General features: G+C 32.2%; 1 protein-coding gene across 1 annotated transcript; it reads left to right on the forward strand.

The window, feature by feature from the left end:
* The first annotated feature begins 17,273 nt into the window (after nucleotides 1–17,273).
* LOC149259376 (mogroside IIIx synthase-like) lies at nucleotides 17,274–17,845 on the forward strand. Its single transcript, XM_089454014.1, has 2 exons — nucleotides 17,274–17,399; nucleotides 17,444–17,845. Exons 1-2 carry the CDS (start codon nucleotides 17,274–17,276, stop codon nucleotides 17,843–17,845), a joined length of 528 nt encoding a protein of 175 aa, XP_089310140.1.
* The last annotated feature ends 2,433 nt before the right edge of the window (nucleotides 17,846–20,278 follow it).

Genomic DNA, 20,278 nt, shown 5'->3' on the forward strand with positions numbered 1-20,278 from the left:
TATCGATAGAGTCTTTGCATTAGGACTGAAATAATGATAAAATTTCATACTTTGACAATTAAAGGAAGGGTATTATCACCTAAGCCATGCTTGAAGGCCAAGGGTTACACTAAATTCTTGCTTGATACACCACATGTTGCTCTATTTTATGTTTGTGCTTCACTTTCTAGATATATTGAGGATTGAGAACAATTAGAGAAAACCCTTGTCTTTAGATGAGTATAAATTCATGGCATAATTGATCAAGCTACACCTCCCTAGGAAATGGAATTTACTTAATTAGTTTAATTAGGAAATTCTTGGTAGCATGACACTATCTCTTTAATGTTGGTCCTTTATAATATATTTGTACTAGCATCAAAATGTACAAAAACCATATATAAACATTAACTTCACACATTCATATCAAAATCAAGTATTACATCATTAGGTTATTTGGTTTCTATTAATAATATTAATATTAAGGCTTGCTAATAAGGTTTAATACAATTTATTAATACATTATTATTAATAAATTTTAATAATAAGGTTTAAGGTTTAATAATAATATTAATATTAAGGTTAATAACATTAATGTGGCTATTAATAATGTTAATAATATTTATATTAGGTAAATAGTAATTATTTATTAATAAGGTTTAATAACTTTATTAATAATATTATTTAAACCTTAGTAACTTTATAATACTAGATTAATAATTGTATATCAATACATTTATCTACACATAATAACACACTAATAATATATTAATATATACATTAACACATGTCAATCATGGTTGACATGGTCAACCATAATCAACATGGACATCATGCTCAACCATGATTATCCATAGACACCATAAGCATTAGGTTTATTAATAATAAGGTTTAATAAGCTCTATTGATAAGATACAACAATAATAAGGTTATATCAATAAAATCAAGGTTCATTAATAACATTAATATTAGGATTAATAAAATTAATTTGGTTATTAACAATGTTAATAATATTTTTAATAAGGTTTAGTAATTATTTATTAATAAGGTTTAGGGTTTATTAATGGTATTAATATTAAGGTTTATTAATAATAACATTGAGATTTTCAATAGTTTTATATTATTATTTAAACTATAATAGCTTTATAATAATAAATTAATAAGTATGCATCAATACATTAACACATTAATAATATAGTTATCTACACATAATAAGAGATTAATAATATGTTTTCTACACATTAAGATATTAATGTAACAACCCTGAAATTAAAACATGCAACTAATTAGATCAATTATGTGATTTATAATCAACACATAATTTATCAACGATTTAACATCGAATTTCAGAAATATGAGCAGAGACAACTTACCTGTGGTGATGATATTCCTTACTTGTGATTTTGGAGTTGAACGCTATTTGAATCCTGCTAACCGCAACAAAGTTTTGGGGATGACTCTCCACCCAACCGTAGGCTCAATTACACAAAATCTTGCTACAACTGGTCACCCTCGAGCCCTCAATCAACGTACTACTGCCAGGGAATCCTTCGTCTCACAATGCTTTTCTCCCAAGAGAATGGATGATGGAATCATGGAATGATCTCTCATCTTCTTCATCGTCTATTAAATAGAGAAAACATTGGAAGGAGAACTGCATGCACACACTCCACGTGTTAACATGCAACTTTTATTTCTTTATTTTAAGTTTAACTTAATTTAGTAACTCTCTTAATATAATTCTTTCTTATTTTATTCATTTTTACTTTTTGATAACTTTACTTATTTTTACTATTTTTATAGTTCTCTTAATTTAACTCTTTCTTATTTTATTGTACTTTTTGTTAACTTTACTTATTTTTATAGTTTATTTTTATTTATATTTATTTAGAACTCTAGTATTGTTATTTAATATTTTATTTATTTATTATTATTATATTTTCTTTATTATTTATTATTTACTTACTATTATTATCTTTCCTTTATTGTTTATCATTTATTTTCTTATATTTTAATTATATTATATTATTTATTAATTATTATTATTATTTTTATTATTATTAGGGGACATTACATACTCTCTGTATTTAAGGAACTTTGTCCCAAAGTTAAGTTGAATTATTTAACATTTTATTTAGTTAGTTATTTATTACTGCATGTTTACCCTACACCCTCTGATGAACTAGTATAACTAGCAGGCATCGAAAGTTTTCACAACACCTAGGAAATCTCAAGGAATCTCTATCATTTTCCCCCTTTCGGAATCGGGCATAAGCCTCCTCAGTTTGTATCCTAGTCCAAGGTTGGCCCCAAGGCTCATGCCTGACTTAGACCTCATCTGCCCCAAGGCAGGCATCCAGTACAGTACTCAATGACTTAGGGCATCTCACAAGGTTGGCCCACTCCCTCCACAACTACTAAGGCGCACAACCCTAGGCATCGAAGTCCTTACACCCCCACCAAACTTCGGCATCCCAATCCAATACTAGGCACCTAGCCTACAATATCAGGCACTTGCCCTCCTCAAGATGGTCCTATAGCCCCTCAAGAGCTATCCATCAAGAGTTATACAAAACAAAGAAACCACTGGCATATGTAGTGTTCATTGAGTATGCCCCCAACCCATATGTTGTTACATATTCTCCCTTGCAAGTATGGGATCCTGCAAGATAATCAAATAAACCGGCCCTCTCGGCCCATTTGTGGATTTCCTGTCCATCACCACATCTCAACATACATCCAATGAATTAGCAATAACCATAGTATCATAAAAATAATCCATATGCCAAATCTTGCATGTCATCCAAATAACATAACATCATTGTTATCACAACATTCTAAATAGTAAAGAACTACATTCTCTTGCATGTCGTAAAATTTGCATGCGATTACCACATGCTTCACATCATAAAACACCCTCATAAGTTATAACATCAACATATTTGCATTAAAGATATATCATGACATCACATAATAAACGAAGCACATGTCAATATAACCTCATATCATAACATCATTATCCCTATGCATATCATATTCATCATGAGCATTCAACATCATTATCATACCAAATAAATAAATAAGCACCACATATATGTCATTAACCTCTCATGAGAACTATATCCATTTACCACATACCATCATATCATGAAACATCATTAATATGAGAATCATCAAATACTTTATCAAATATAGAACAACAATACACTATAAGCATTCTTATCATGAATTAATTTCATTTACATATATGAACAATGAATGCTAACTATGAATTAACATTATTTAACATCCCTCTAGGATCTATGTTATCTCATGAGTACTATTAGTGTCATGATTTCATCAAGTTACCAACTACCCTTCAATAACAAATTCAAATTTCCAATTTACATCATTCTTAGTGGATTATCATTTAGTAATCAATATTTAGCAAAACATGCAATCTACTCCATATGAATAAACTTGGAAAGTTTCTCATCACTTGGTTCTTATAGATCTGATGTTGATTTTCTATCTAAAATCACTTCAATACCATCTCACCATTCAACTACTTAAGCTTTTAAATTTCTCTCATATTTCATGAACAACCCAATGTTATATATTTAACTAATAAATAAAAGGATCTATCCTATTGTGAATCTATATTACATCTATTAACCATAATGTTCAACCATATCACATTAAAATTTCTTGAGTTAACATTTTATAACTACTTGTATGTTGGTTTAGACATTATCATTAAATAAAAACTCAAACACATAAATTTTTAAATATTAATTTAATCAATATACACTAGACTTGTGATTTTTCTTAAATAATATCCAATTAACCCCTTTGTTTTTAATTCCATTTCTCTTAATAAATAATTAATTACAATAATTAAATACTCTCAAAATAATATAATAAAAATAATAATTTATAACTTTCTTTTTCCATATTGTTTTAATCCTAAAACATAACTCTATATATAATTTAAAAAATGCATTATTATATCCTAAAAGATAAAAAAATGCATTATTATATCCTAAAAGAAAATAACCATGTAAAATTTGTAGTTGTTCCTTACTTCATTTCACATCATATTTTTTTTTTATTCTCTTTGGAAAGTGCTTATTACGGTTACAAATCCTGACACACAATGTTAAATGTTTAATTTCATATTGGACAATTATCCTTTTAGAAAGGTAGGGGGACACCAAATCTTTATTGTCATTCTTAAACTAACTCATAAGTAATTAATAGCTATTTACGTTAGTCGTTGCTAGCGTGAAGTATTTACTGCAACCTCGTAAGAAGAGGGCGCGAGTGCAATTCACCGCAGGAGCCGATGCGATAAGAGAAGCAACGGTATTTTACAGTACCCATATGGGCTTGGATCTTCATATAAGTTAAGGTCAAACTGGGGGCACCGAGTTAATTTGCAGATGAATCCAGCATTAGAGGAATCAAACTTAGATCTTAAAATTTAAGTTAACATCAGTGAAGTGCATCCTTCTTGGATCTCGATCTCGATCTCGATCGATTTTTTTATTTTTTTTTCTTCGAGATTCAACAAACCCCTTAAACTGAGTTAGATTTGTTTATTTTTTTGTCCCAGATTCAACAAAACCCTTTTAAAATATGTTTCTTTATGATTATGATGTTGGTAATTTCTATAAGGACATGTAAGCGTGAATGTGGTAGGTGTCTTCAAAATTTTGTTCTTTTCATATATATAAATTAACTAATTTTAATGGTTCAACTCATGCACCACTGCTCTAGGGATCCAACAACTAGAGTTTTTGTGTGTTTTTGACGTGGAGTTCTAATATAATTTTTATATTTAAATCTTGGAATTTGAGAATGCCATGAAAACATCTATTTTAATTCATCCATATCAATTTAATTTAGATTTCCAAGGCTTATGCAATGGCCAAACGAATTGAGCATTTATGTAAAACACAATAGAAGTTTATTATCAGCCATATTCAACATTTAATTTAATTTCGGTGCATTATAAACTTGAATTTTTACTTTTACATAATTTTATATTTTTAAATAATAATTAAGATATATTTTTATAGTGTCTAAAGTTTATATTTAATAATTTAAATAAAAATAGAGAGCTATTTTGTTAAAAGAAAATCCGTTTACCTAATAATTTATATTATAATTATTTTATTTTAAAATAATTTAATTTTAAAAATTTATATATATAATTATTATATTTTTATGTATGTATATATTGTAAAATTTAAAATTTGTATTTATTTCTCAAATCACTTTGACTAACTTATTTATTTTTAAATTTATATCTAGAAGTTCTGAAGAGTCGAAACTCGCTCCGATACCATATGTAATAACCCCGAAATTAAAACATGCAACTAATTAGATTAATTATGCGATTTATAATCAACACATAATTTATCAACGATTTAACATCGAATTTTGGAAATATGAGCAGAGACAACTTACATATGGCAATGATATTCCTTACTTGTGATTTCTGAGTTGAACGCTATTTGAATCCTGCTAACCGCAACAAAGTTTTGGTGATGACTCTCCACCCAACCGTAGGCTCAATTGCACAAAATCTTGCTACAACTGGCCACTCCCAAGCCCTCAATCAACATACTACTCCCGGGGAATCCTTTGTCTCAGAACGCTTTTCTCCCAAAAAATGGATGATGAAATCATGGAAAGATCTCTAATCTTCTTCACCGTCTATTAAATGGAGCAAACATTGGAAGGGGAACTGCACGAACACACTCCATGTATTAACATGCAACTTTTATTTCTTTATTTTAAGTTTAACTTAATTTAGTAATTCTCTTGATATAATTCTTTCTTATTTTATTCATTTTTATTTTTTGATAACTTTACTTATTTTTACTATTTTTATAGTTCTCTTAATTTAACTCTTTCTTATTTTATTGTATTTTTTTTAACTTTACTTATTTTTATTATAATTATTGTTTATTTTTATTTTTATTTATTTAGAACTCTAGTATTGTTATCTACTATTTTATTTATTTATTATTATTATATTTTATTTATTATTTATTATTTATTTACTATTATTATATTTTCTTTATTGTTTATCATTTATTTTTTTATATTTTAATTATATTATATTATTTATTATTTATTATTATTATTATTATTAAGGGACATTACAATTAAGCTATAGATTAATATATTAATATATACATTAACTCATGTCAATCACCTAGTTAACCATAGTTAGTATCGACATAAACATTAATATAGTAATTACGCTTAACAATTATAATTTTAATAGATTTATATAATAAAATGAATATAGGTCTAATATTACTTAATATGTAAGTTTTTTCAATATTTAATTTTTAATATAACGTTAATAGCTTTTCCCAGCCATGCAACTATATTCACCTTGGTGAAAGTACTTCAGGGATTGTCAATCATGGTAATGATGGTTAACAGGGTCAACCCTTGTGAACATGGTCAACCATATCTAATTATAGTTAAACATTGACAATCATGGTCAACAATGTTCACCAAGAGTTTCACAAACATGTGGCTTCATGGAAGTTTCTATTATTTATAATTGATTTTTCCTTCCCTAATTTATCTCTTGAATTCTTCTAGTTCTCTTTTGATGTTTAATTGAACTTTTTTTTGTTGCATGGTTGGCTTCATCTAATTTTTATTAATGTAATGGGTTTTGGTTAAATTTGAAGACCTTTTTTGAGTAAAGAAGCCCTCTTTTTTTTTATCTTTTTGTCATGTTAATTTGAGAAAGATATAGCATTAGGCTTAATATATGGCTTCAATTATTTTGTGGGCATTCAATGTGTTTTTCTGAAGCCAAGGAATTGGATAATTTTAAGTAACCAAAGCACAAAACAGAAGAAAATATAGATCAACGACTTGAACATAAGCGTCTTCGAGAGGGAAACTTCCTTTTACATCTCATAAATGAACAATTCTAGGATGATACAAATGACAAGATCACCTTGGTATATATATGAGCCTAAAGTGTCACAACATAATCAGGGCCTACATAACAATAATAATGTAAGGGAAAAACAATAACAATAGTGGGCTTCTATGGGGCACAACAATAACAATATGGGGGCTACACTAGTATTATAGGTACCTAACATGCTCCTCTCATTTAAAAAAACATTGTCCTCAATGCTTGAGTAGTTTTGGATGTTTTTGTATAAAATACTCATCCTTCCATTTAGAATCTTGAATAGGTAAGTTCTTCCACTTAATGAGATACTATGAAATTGATTGATTTCATAGTTGTTAGGTTCTTGTCTCTATGACTACTTTAGGCTCCAATATGACTTTTCCTTCCTCTTAAAGTTTTAAAAATATTGTTTGATTTGGGAGCTTGTCACCTATAACCCTCTTTAAGAATTACACATGGAAAATTGGGTGTACTCAGGAAGATGTAGGCAGATCCAATTTGTATGCCATAGTACTAGTATTTTGCAACACCTTGGAAGGACCATAGTACTTGGGTGATAATTTATTATCATTCTTAACTTGCTTAAGGGACATTTTTTGGTATGGTTATAGTCATAAAAATACCTAATCGCCTACGTCAAAACTTCTTTCACTATGACGTTGGTATGCCTGTTGTTTCATTTGATTTTGTGCCAGAGTCAGGTTATCCTTTAAGAGATGAAGAACTTATTGCTGATGATTGATGTGATGTTCCACTGCTTGAACCTTAGACTTTTCTCTTAAAGACGAGGTGATGGATGATGGATGATATCCATCAAGTGCCATAAATGGGGTAATTTTTCTTCGATGTGGAAAGAATTATTATACCACAGTTCTGCCAAAGGTAGCCACTTGACCCATTGTGTTTTTTATCAGATACAAAGCAGTGAAGATATCCTTCCAAACATTTGTTCACCATCTCAGTTTTCCCGTCAGATTGAGGATGCTACGATGAGTTATGAGTTAATTGACTACAAAGAGAAGAAAATAATTATGTCCAAAAATTTCTAGTGAGAATGGGATCTCTGTCACTTACAAAATATTTGGGTTTTCAAGTAGCTTTTAAATTGTTTCCATCACAAAAGTGTGCATATTTTGTAAGTCTATAGACTACCACCATGATGACACTCTTTCTTTCAGACTCGGGTAAACCTATGGTAAAATCCGTTGAGACCTCCTCTCAATGTTGATTTGGAATGGCTAAAGTTTCTAATAAACTTGGGGTCCTAATTTTCTCAACTTTATTTTGTTGGAAAACCAGAAATTCTACCAGAAAATTCTGAATATCGGATTTAAGGCCATCCCAAAAAATTCCTTCTTGACGTTGTGGTAAGTTTTTAAAATTCTTGAGTGCCCTCTTAAAGGAGAGTTGTGCAATTCCAAAAGAATACTTTCTTTGGGTTGTGAGTTGTTATATTGATATAAGTGATATTTGTACCATAATGAATCATTTTTCAAGATAAATGTATAATATGTATTGGGATCTTGATGCACCTTTTGAATGATTTTCTACACCTCTTTGCCATTCTTCCATTCATCCATTTCTTTAGTTATCCAATCAGGTTTGATAATAAAAATTACACGGAACAATGATTTGACATCCTCATCCCTTCTTGAGAGTGCATCTACAACAACATTTTTCTTCCCTTTTTTGTAGATGATTTCAAATTCATAAACCAACATATTTGTGACCCATTTTCACTACTCTTCTAAAGATAATCTTTGTTCCAAAAAGTATTTAAGACTATCATAATCCTTTTTTACCTTGAGTGTCTTCCCCTTAGGCAAGGGCACCATTGCTTTAGGGCATGTAATATTGCCATCATTTCCTTCTCATAAATACATTTTTGTAAATGCTTTCCCTTGATTCGATGCCTTAATGGGACTTATTTCTTGCATTAAAACACCACCAATTCCATTTTCTAAGGAATCACAATCCACAATAAAGTTTTTTGTGATCTCTGGTGTAGTTAAGACCAAAGTTTGGCACATTGCCTCTTTCACATGTTCAAAGGCCTTAGTTGCTTCTAAAATACAAAAAAATGCATATTTTATTAAGTAATGTTGTTAGAGGTGTTGTTATTTTCCCATAATTCTTAACAAACTTGCGATAGTGCCCTGTCAACTCGAGAAATTCTCGAAGATGCTTTAGGGTTGTGGAGAATTTCCATTCCTTGATGTATTTCATTTTGTTAGGGTACACTTTAACACCCTCATGAGATACAATATGACCCGAAAATTCCACCTCTTGTATCCCAAAGAAACATTTGGAGGTTTTTGCATACAATTGTTTCTCCTCCAATAGTTTTAGTACAATGTCAACATGTTGAACATGATCTTTCCAAGACTTGTTGTAGATTAGTATATCATCAAAAATTACTAACACAAATTTTCAAATAAAGGGTTTGAAAGTGCAATTCATCAAACCTTGAAATTTGGAAGCTGCATTACTAAGGCCAAAAGGCATGACCAAAAATTCATAATGACCTTCATGAGTTCTAAAAGTTGTTTTTGGAATTTCTTCTGTCCCCATTCTAATTTCATGATATCTAGAGCGAAGATCCAGCTTGGTGAATTAAATTTCTCCATGTAATTCATCCAACAATCCATCAATGACAGGAATGGGAAATTTATCTATAATAGTGAGCTTATTGAGCTCCCTATAATCTAGACACATAAGACATGATCCATACTTATTGTGCACCAATACTACTAGAGAAGAGAAAAAACTTTGGATAGGTTGAATTATACCTTCGTCTAAAATTTCTACAACCATACTTTCAATTTCGCTCTTTTCGGTATAGGGATATATGTAAGGTCTACTGTTTGGAGGAACACTTTCTGGAATAGTGTGAATAGCATGATCATGATCATGAATAGGTGGGAGACCTTTGAGAGTGTCAGATACCTTAGAATGATTGTCCAAGAATCTTTGGAGATACGGAGAAATGGACGATTTCGATGTTTGAACATCTAGTGAGCATAATTGTGCAATTACACCTCATTGTTTTTTCTTCAAAAGGTTTTTCATACCATTAGAGCTAATTATCTTCCATAGTTTCCCTAAGATACTCCTTAATTCAAATTCCTTTCCTTCCAAGAAAAATTTCGTGAAAATTAAAAGATATTGTCCCCAAAGATTGTAACCATTGGTATCCTAATACAACATTAACATAACCCATTGGAATTGAAAGAATTAGATTATTCAATGCATGTTTCCCCTTAGTTAACTTAATATTATGGAATATCCTTGACCAATTTATAGTTCCTCCATTTTCAACCATCACTTGACATTTTGGTGCTAAATATACAAAGAAATTCAATTCCTTGGCTATCTTACAATGAATAAAATTATGAGTGTTACATGAATCAATCAACACTATTATGTTTTACTTGTTGCTATATCCTTCTATATTGAGATTTTGAGGAGTGATAATTACTGCCAATGCATTACAAGATATGGTAAAATTCATTTTTTCTTTCTTTATGGTTGGTTCCTGGTGTATATCCTCTTCTTTTGATGTTTCTTACTCATTTTCTTCCTCCTCTTCACAATCTATGTAAAATATTCTCTTCTCAACACACTTATTACCTTTAGTATATATTTTATCACAATTGTAACAAATCCCTTTTTCTCTTTTTTCCTTCAGTTGTTGTGGTGTCAACCTTGTAGGTTGTGGGAAGCTAGGAGTGACAACATTTCCATCTTTATAGTTGTGAGTGGTAGAAGTATCTAGCTATTAGAGAATAAATGCATAAGAAATAGGTACCTAATAGAAGAAGTATCATTATATGGACCTAATAGAGAAGTATCTAGCTATTAGAGAAGAAATGTATAACAAACTAAAAGAATTTGATGTAAAGATTTATGATTTTAAGATTGCTATTCATACACAATATTTTGATGTGAAGCCTATAAAATGTGAATTACATAGAATATGACTGAGCTATTTGAATGTGTCAAGACCCAATTTGATTTAAAGAACCTCTACATTTCAACATTGTACACTTTTGGGAGTACCTCTTCAAATAGTTGCCCCTTGGGAGGTAATATGACCTTTGTGATAAAAATGGTAAAATCATACAAATAGATTTGCAAGAGTTTATAATAATAAACTTCATAAAAATAATCCATGATGTTTCTTTTCTCAAACATGGAAAATGAGTATATTATAGTTTAAATTATTATTTTATCTTATTATTATATATGATTGCACACATTGTGAAGTTTTATCCAAAATTATACAATGTTTTCTAATTTTGTAAAAGAATTATCAAGACTTTACAATGTTTTATAAAATCGTCAAGATTTAAAAAGATTTTATAATTCACTAAAATATTCACCAAAAATCTATACATGCATATTATATTATTAATAAAATAGCCTTTACATTTTCCTATGTACCATGGGGATTCACGCATTTATTATACATAGAAATTTTGGGTAGTTTCTTAAAAAATTTCCTGCTCAAGACAAAAAGCAAGGCATACAATAGGGAATAATTCAACAACATTTTTGAGGAAAAATATAAGCTTGAGGCATATATGCAAGAAAGATAATAGAGAATCATATTGGAAGGAAGAAAATAGGGTCTATCTTATAAGCAAGGAGAGACATTGATGAAGCTTGAAAATAAAAGAAAGAAGTAGGAAATTCCATAGAGGACGAAATCTCATATAACTTGGCTATAATAAGGGAAATGAAATATGAATTTTTTCAAAAGTAAATGATAAAATAACAACATCATAATCAAATCTTCTCACTAATATATGAAGAAGGAAATTGATTGTTAGATCATGTAGAGCTGGAGCATCCTCTGAATAGGTTCTATGAAGCTCTCCTTACACAACGTTCTTACCACTAAATGTGTGTTATTATAAAAGTAATGGAAAACATCCCCACCCTATTAAGGTAGTAACACAATGAGCATTGATGAGGGAAATCACTTTCTCGGATGTAAAATAGGTGGTGAAATTGATGCCCAAGAATAAGGCCTTGGTTCAGGATGGTCTCACTAAATACTTCTTCTAGGAAGAATGATCTTTCTTAGGCAAGTATATCCATGAGACTACTGAAGAATCATGGATATATAGATCACTACATCTGGCCCTAAATGCTACATTGATTACTCTGGCTCCCAAGAATAAGAATGCAAGGGAGGTCGAAAGCTTCCACCCGATTCCATTATGCAATATAATATGCAAAATTCTCTCAAAGAACAATTCCAATAGGTTAAAGCCCCTTTTGGTCTCCCTAATAGCACTAGAACAAGTAAAGGTATGTAGAGGGTTTTCAAATTCTAGAAAACATAATTTTAGATCATGAAGCTGTCCACTCTCTTAGGAAAGGTACAAAAGAAGGGATGCTCATTATGTTGGAACTATTTAAATATTTTGATAAACTGAGTTGGACTTATGTATTCTCTATCTTAAGAGAATTTTAATTCTTGGAGTATTGGATAGAAGGGATTGGATCTATAATTTCCTCTCATCTATTTTCTTTCTTAATAGATCACCATCTAACCCTTTTAACTGATTATGAGGATTTAGGAAAGAATATTTACTCTCACTATTTCTCCTCATCTTGGTAGTGGAAGGCCTTGGTCGCTCTTTAAAAGTTGTAGCAGCCTAAAGGAAAATAAATGGACTTCAAATTTATGGAGAAGATTTTCCTCTAACCCACCAACAATTTGTGGATGATACGAAAGTTATTGGGTTTCCTACGAAAACAAAATAAAATGCCCTTAAACAAATTTTAAATGTATTCACATAAACCTCAAGTATGGATATTAATTTCACCAAGTCACAAGTCTACTTCTTCAACACTAACATGGCAGTGCAAGCTCACTTAGCATGCCTGCTTGGCTTCTAAAAAATTATGCTTCCTACAAAGTACCAAGGTTTCCCCCTTAGTCAGTAGCTCTCTCAGACCTAGTCATTGGCAAGAGCTAATACAATGAATCTCCTCAAAACTGGATAATTAGACTTTTAGATCACTAAATTTGGTTGGAATATTATTATTTTTGAAATCAACACTACAGTTGCTCCCAATGTATTAATTATCAATTATGGTATCTCCCAAAAATGTGCTAAAAATCGAAGCATATATAGATATTTCTTATGGGGAGGAACAATGAAGGAGAGAAAATGTTCACTTTTTTCTTGGGATAAGATATGTCTCTCCAAAGTAGTAGACAACCTAGGGATGTGGGACCTCGAGGAAATCAACAAAGTAAATGGGAGAAAATATTTGGTGGTGGTCATTACAATACGGATCTGAATTATGGCGTCAAGTCTAGAACCATAAATACAACCCCCTTGCATCTAAACTAGATACGATGCAAGGTTAGGACTTCAATATGTTGTCATACATTTTGAACCTATCTAAAGAAAACAAATTCTTAATCCAACAACAAATTTTGTGGGAGATAAGAGATGGAAACATAATGATATGGATGGAAACAACATCAAAGGTTAGAAAACTTAAAAATAGAAGCTAATATCACTAATATATTGATGAGTCATAACATGGCTTCGGTTAGGGACTACTGGAAAAACATAGAACCCAATGCACAATAGAGTGAGTGGAAAACAGTAGTGTATTGGTCATTCTTTAAAGAACATGAAAGAAAGCCAAAGTTGGAATTAGAGCTTCAAAACAAAAAAATTCCAATTGTAGAGGGACTAGGTAAGCTTATATGGAGTTATAGGGAGGAAGGGGCCTTCTCCATAAATGAAGACTTCTCTCTCCTAATGGGTTATAATGACCTTAACAAGAAAAAAATATAGAGCCAAATCTAGGATAACAACCTTTGGCCAAAGGTGTCATTGTTCTTATGGATAGTAACAAGAATGAGAGGTCTCAAACGTGATAGAATTTGTTAAAAATGGTTTGAGGGTCTTTTAATATGCCTTTTGTGTAAAGAGTAGTCATAAGTTATGGAGCACATTCTAAATGTTTTTCCATCCATGAAGTCATTGTGGGATCATGTCACACAGATTTTTGGAAAAAAATCACTCTAATCTCGATGACATCCAAGAAATAGTTTCCAACTAGGGTTCCTCAGCCTTTAAGAACCCCATCGTTAATAAGGCTTGGAGACCAACCCTAGGTTTGTCAACTAGTTAGCTTGGAAATAACACAATTCCTGAATATTCCACAATTCAATTTCCTTTACTAATGTAGTATGGAAAGAGATACTTTAATGTGTAAGGGAATCTGTATTGATAAAGCATTGGTGTGGCCAAGATTAGGAGGTGGATTCTTCAATGATATTGATCATTCTGGCTTTGGGCCTCTCCCCTCCCCCAAGTCCTCCCTCCCATGTCCTCCTTCTCTTCCTTAGGTTGGCCCTCTCTAGATTCCTTCCACCCTCCCCCACTAGGATTTATCAAGCTTAGCTTCGATGGGGTTTTAAAAGGTAACTCAGGCATGGCCATCTCATACGAGTCTTCATAGATAGCCTAGGTAATGTCAAAATTTTCCTATTCTCAGGAAAGATGGGGATCAATAGAAACAATGTTGTTAAATTTTCAGCTTTGGAATCATGTATGCACATGGATAAGATAAATAGATATAATAAATTAATGGTGGAAGGGGATTTGTAGATATCAAATTATACCTTTGAAAACTCACACTGGGTACACCAATGGAGATGATATGCAAAAGATGGAGACTAGAAAACTACATTTCCAAGATCGACAAACTTATAGAATCTACTTCAGTCATAATTCCTTAGCATGTGGGCCAAACAAGTAATAAAATTTGTGGACATGCTAGCTAAGATTTGATGCCCAAAGACCTCTTTATATATTTCCACCCCCTATCTAGATAGCTAGTGGGAGGATAGGATTCCACAAATCGAAGATTTGGTAAGTCAGAACAAGAACTCGCTGATGGGGATGGGTGAGGAGGCTAATAAAATGATAAGTGGGAGGAAGGTGGTACTACCACCTCCCAATGCAGTGAACACACGGAATGGGGTAGCCACCTACCCTCCCATGTGAATGGTTGTCTATCATCATTGTTGTGATGGGAAGTAGATTGCATAGATTTTTTTGGAAGCTGGGTGAGGTTTCAATGTTATTGTTTCTCAAGTTTGGAGCAAGAGAGGAAAGGGAAATTTTTCTGAAATTTGGATGATTATTTACTGCGAAGTTGGTGGAGGGAAAAAACATGTGGTTGATCCACTTAGTCATATGACGAGTACTAGTTATAGGCTTTCTTACTTAGAAGAGCATCTTAGTTGCAAAAAATTGCACAATCTAGCTAATCCAAACACCAATACCGTTAATATCAAGGTATCTAATTCCTCGATTAATGTTGATTATCTCTACTTTTAATTATCCTAGTTTTCCTACAGTTTATGAGAATATGCATATAAGATGGTATATGATGGCAGCCCAAAATTGCAAGCGAATGTATATGTTTTTGTCATGCTTGTTTTTTTTTAAATAGTTATATCTATGGCATGCTTTTGTAGAGAAGCCAAATAGTAGCCCATTTTGAAATCATGGTGAACCTATATCCCCCTTTACATTTTTAGTGTCCATTAAGACAAAATGCAAGATAGGATTTTAAGTTATGTATCGTATGTGATTTATGAAATAGAAGAAGCTAATACACACAAAAAAACAAAGACAAAAACAAAAAAAACTTGTTTGTGTGGGGTTTAGTCCCTTTCAAGTCACTAGTTCAAATAGAGATTGAGGTGGCAGCCATGTGGATTGAACTTCACACAATCTTGGTGACAACATCGTGCAAATGGGCATATAGTTTTTTCATTCAACCTTGGGGTTGACCTTGACCTAGGGTCGCCCTAACTAGGAAAAAAATATTATTCCGTCTAACATTTAGGCTGGCAAGAGCATAGTCTCACCCTAAATTAAAAAACAGTCCTTCCATCCAACATTGGACCTGTCCTAACTTAAAATGACCCTAACTGAAACAAGAAAATAAAAATAAAAATATTATATAAAAATGAAAATCCGTATTTGATGTTAGTAGAAGTCACAGCACGTGTGATCGTGCAAAAACCCTGAGTTGACAATTGGAAAGCTCAGACTTATGTATACAATTCAATATACCATGGGTTTGTATTTGATAATCTTAGTTAGATAATTAGATTGATTTGGAATCTTACATGCGTGAGAGCAGGCATATATATCAAATTACGAAACTATAAAATCTGTATTACTGTATTAAAACTATGGATCGATGACGCCATGGAATCGATTTGCTGACACGCTTCAAGGCATATCTGAAATGAGTAGTGTATTACCAACTGTAGGTCATATTTGATCGGAAGTTATGACAACAATAAAACATTATTCAGAATCAAGAAACTGACTTAACATGCGGAGAGGATAAATGATCCGATTCATATTTTATGGGAGCAGGTATAGTTGAACCTTATTACTTCAATCTTTTCGCCGAAGCAATTAAAAATTTGAAGCTTTGCTGATGACTGGACTGCCTGGGTCTGAAAATTTCACTGGCGGTGACGGGACGACCGATTGAGGTTTGGTTGTGACACACAATTTGTTGAGATTTTATTTGCCAAACAAACAACGGGGCACTGATGTGTTTCCTCTTTCGTTAAACGATAAGGATTGGCTGGTCGATGATGTTTTAATGCGGTGATTTTACGCGTACGTCAACCAATACAATTTTTATGATATGAGGACCATCGGCTTAACGCTCACGTCACCTGTACTGTATTGTTATATAATAAGTAATACAAATATTCTGATTCTAAGGATCATTGGTATGGTTTACGGTTTGTTTATTTATATTAATGTTTTCTCATATTTTGTTTTTGCTGGGCTAAGAAATAAGGTAATGGCCTAAGACAAGGTAATGGTCTAAGACCTAGAAATATCTAAGAGGAGGGAAACCTTGTCTTTTATGGATCGCAAGTTGGTTATGGCTTGGTTTTCCTTGAATAATAATGATGAAGCTTGCATTCGCCCATAGCAGTCCAGTGATAGATGTTCTCGCTAATGGTTTTAATGGTTTGAGTTGTGATAGATTTTCCCACCATGTAAAAAATTAATCTTTAATAGTAGATTAATTAATTTATATGAAGAGAGACCAGTCCCAAAATAAACTATCCCAAGCTTAATAGTCTTAAGGATAGTATCTCACTAATTAGTAAATCGAGTATATATAATATTATTATTATTTTAAATTATTTATTTTTAAATTAATTAAATTAAATTATTAATTTTTTATTATTAAAGTGATTTTTGAAACTTTTTTATAAAGGTTATAGTATTAAAGTTCGGTCGTTTATGTATCGTTCGGCAGCCAAGTTTTTATGAGCGAAGAGCAGGCCCACGAAGTGGCTCTGGGTTTGGAGGCGAGCGGGCAACCATTTCTATGGGCAGTGTGTTGCCGTGACGAAAAGAAACTTGGGTCTGGCTGCCTCAAGGGTTCCAACAATGTATAGGAAAAAGGGGGCTTGTGGTGGGGGATTGGGTTCCGTAGAGGCAGATTTTATCGCACGCTTCGACTGGAGGGTTTTTGAGTCACTATGGATGGGGTTCATTGTTGGAAGCCATGAGCTCTGGGGTTCCTCTCGTTACCCTGCCCATGCACTTGGATCAGTGCCTTAATTCTCGATTGGTTGTTCGAGAATTGGAAATTGGGTTAGAGGTTACAAAGCGGAGCGATGGGTCGTTGGACCGTGACAAGATCTGCAAAACTTTGTGGTCGTTAATGATGGAAGATGGAGGCAGAGAAGTAAGAAGGAAGGCCCATGAAATGAGAGATCTGTTAAACAATCAAATTCGCAGCAGCCGAGATGAGGACGGTATTCCATCACAGGAGGTGTACGTAAATGAGTTTATCAGACACCTGCATTTTCTGAAGGCTTCACGTGCAGAATAATGAGAGTTGAATGTTTGCAAACAAAGCAGAAAATGTAATCCACCTTCCGCAAAGCATCATGAGTTTATCTCTCGCTCAATTCTATCGTGTTGGATCCTAAAGTATCAGTCAATAATTATGAAATGTGGTGCTGGGCATATAATGTCTCTATTTTAGTAATGCTATTTACAATGATAAAATAGGGGCAGTGTAACATCTATATTTCAAAATCTTAATGGTTCATTGTAGTCATTAATGCATTGTTAGGATATTTCGGCACATAGGAAATAATTAAGTACAACTAGGTCTAGTGTATAGTCACGTAAAGTGTGTTTCTTTAGTATGTACCTTTTTCCAACAGTCACAATGTGTTCTAGACATGAAGTGATCTGACGGTTCATTCTCTCCTCGATATCACTGACACTTGATCCATGGCTTAACATCTCATTGGTCCATGATCTCTATTTAAAGAGCATGGAGGGTAATTTGTTAGGCGACCTTTCATGAGAGAAGCTTATGTAATTTTTCTGTCTTTTACATTAATAAATTTCCTGAAGTAGCTGTGTTACTCAGGTCGTGAGCCATTTCCCTCTTTGAGGTTTTTAACCACGTGAAGAATATTGATTTACTAATCTGTGATCTGTTTGTGGGCGGTGTCCTTTGGTGTTCTATCTGAGGAACTTACCCTGTAAATTCCTACATGCACATTACATTTTCAAATGATTTCCCCAAAACAGATAGTTTTTTTTCAAAGGAAAAAACCATTTTTTTTTAATATAATTGAAAAATTTGCGAAACACAGAGTGTCTATATGACTACATATGTCCTGAGCAAGCAACATAGTATACTTATACCTCACTCAACTAGATATCTAAGCTAATAATCTCCAGTGGACTAATGTTCTATAAGGTAGAGTCACTCCCCAACAAATCACATACATCATATCCAGAACTATAATTTCCCATATAAATCAAACGCCTCCTATCACAGATAGTTACGATGGCATTCACATTGAATTTATTGCTTTAAATTTGACGTGATATCATTTTCGTTAAAAAAAAGAGTATTCTACAAATGCCACATATTCTCTCGAAAATAGTGGAAATTTTGGCATTATGTTGTTGATTTGCTTGTTCTTTCACTATGATGTTGATTTTCTTGTTGTTTCATTCGATTTTGTGCCATAGTCGGGTTATCCTTTAAGAGTTGGAGAACTTGTTGTTGATGCTCAATGTGATCTTCTACTGCTTGAACTTTATAATTTTCTCTTAAAGAAGATGTGATGGAAAATGGATGATATCCATAATGTGCCATAAATGGGTTCATTTTTGCTGTGACATGAAAGGAATTATTATACCACCATTCTTCCAGAGGTAACCACTTGACCCATTTTGTTTGTTTATCAAATACAAATTACCTAAGATATCCTTCCAAACATTTGTTCAGTATATCAGTTTTCCCGTCAGATTGAGGATGATAAGATGAGCTATGAGTTAATTGAGTACCAAGAGAAGAAAATAATTCTATCAAAAATTTTCCAATGAAAATGGGATGTCTGCCATTTACAATAATCTTTGGGTTTCCATGTAGCTTTTGAATTATTTCCATAAATGCAATAACAAATGTACTGGCTTTGAAAGGATGGGATAGTGGACAAAAGTATGCATACCTCGTAAGTCTATCAACTACCACCATGATGGCACTCTTTCCTTCAGACTCGGGTAAACCTATGATAAAATCCATTGAGACCTCCTCCCAAAGCTAACATGGAATGGATAAAGGTTGCAATAGACATGTGGTCTTAATTGTCTCAACTTTATTTTGTTGGTAAAACAAACATTCTACCACAAACTTCTAAATATCGGATTTAAGGTGTTCCCAAAAAAAATCCTTCTTGACCTCATGGTAAGTTTTTTAAAATCCTGAGTGCCCTCCTAAAGGAGAGGTGCGCAATTCAAAAATAATATTTTATTTGAGTTGGGATTTCTTATATAGATATAAGTAATCTTTCTACCACAATGAATCATTTTTACAGATAAATTTATCATATCTAATGGGATCTTGCTGCAACTTTGGAATGAGTGTCCACACCTCTTTTTCATTCTTTTATTCATCCCTTGCTTCAATTATCCAATCAAGTTTAATAATAGAAATGATACAAAGAAATACTACCACATCCTCATCTCTTCTTGAGAGTGCATCTGCAAAAACATTTTTCTTCCCTTTTTTGTAGACGATTTCAAAGGCATAACCCAACATGTTTGTGACCCATTTTCGTTTCTCTTTTGAAGATAATCGTTTTTCCAAAAAGTATTTCATACTATCATGATCTATTTTTATCTTGACGTGACTTCCCATTAGGTAAAGGGGTCATTGATTCAGGGCATGTAATATTGCCAACATTTCCTTCTCATAAATACGTTTGCGTAAATACTTTCCCTTGATTTGATAAAT

Source organism: Pinus tabuliformis, chromosome 6 (assembly GCF_031772625.1).
Source record: "Pinus tabuliformis cultivar Carrire ecotype Pingquan chromosome 6, CPIR1, whole genome shotgun sequence".
NCBI classification, from domain to species: Eukaryota; Viridiplantae; Streptophyta; class Pinopsida; order Pinales; family Pinaceae; genus Pinus; species Pinus tabuliformis.

Bases quoted from the DNA above. Each gene is read 5' to 3' on its own strand.
- LOC149259376 (XM_089454014.1), top strand. From the start codon at position 17,274: ATGAGCGAAGAGCAGGCCCACGAAGTGGCTCTGGGTTTGGAGGCGAGC. The intron at 17,400-17,443 runs GTATAGGAAAAA...TGGGTTCCGTAG, and splicing joins GCCTCAAGGGTTCCAACAAT to AGGCAGATTTTATCGCACGC.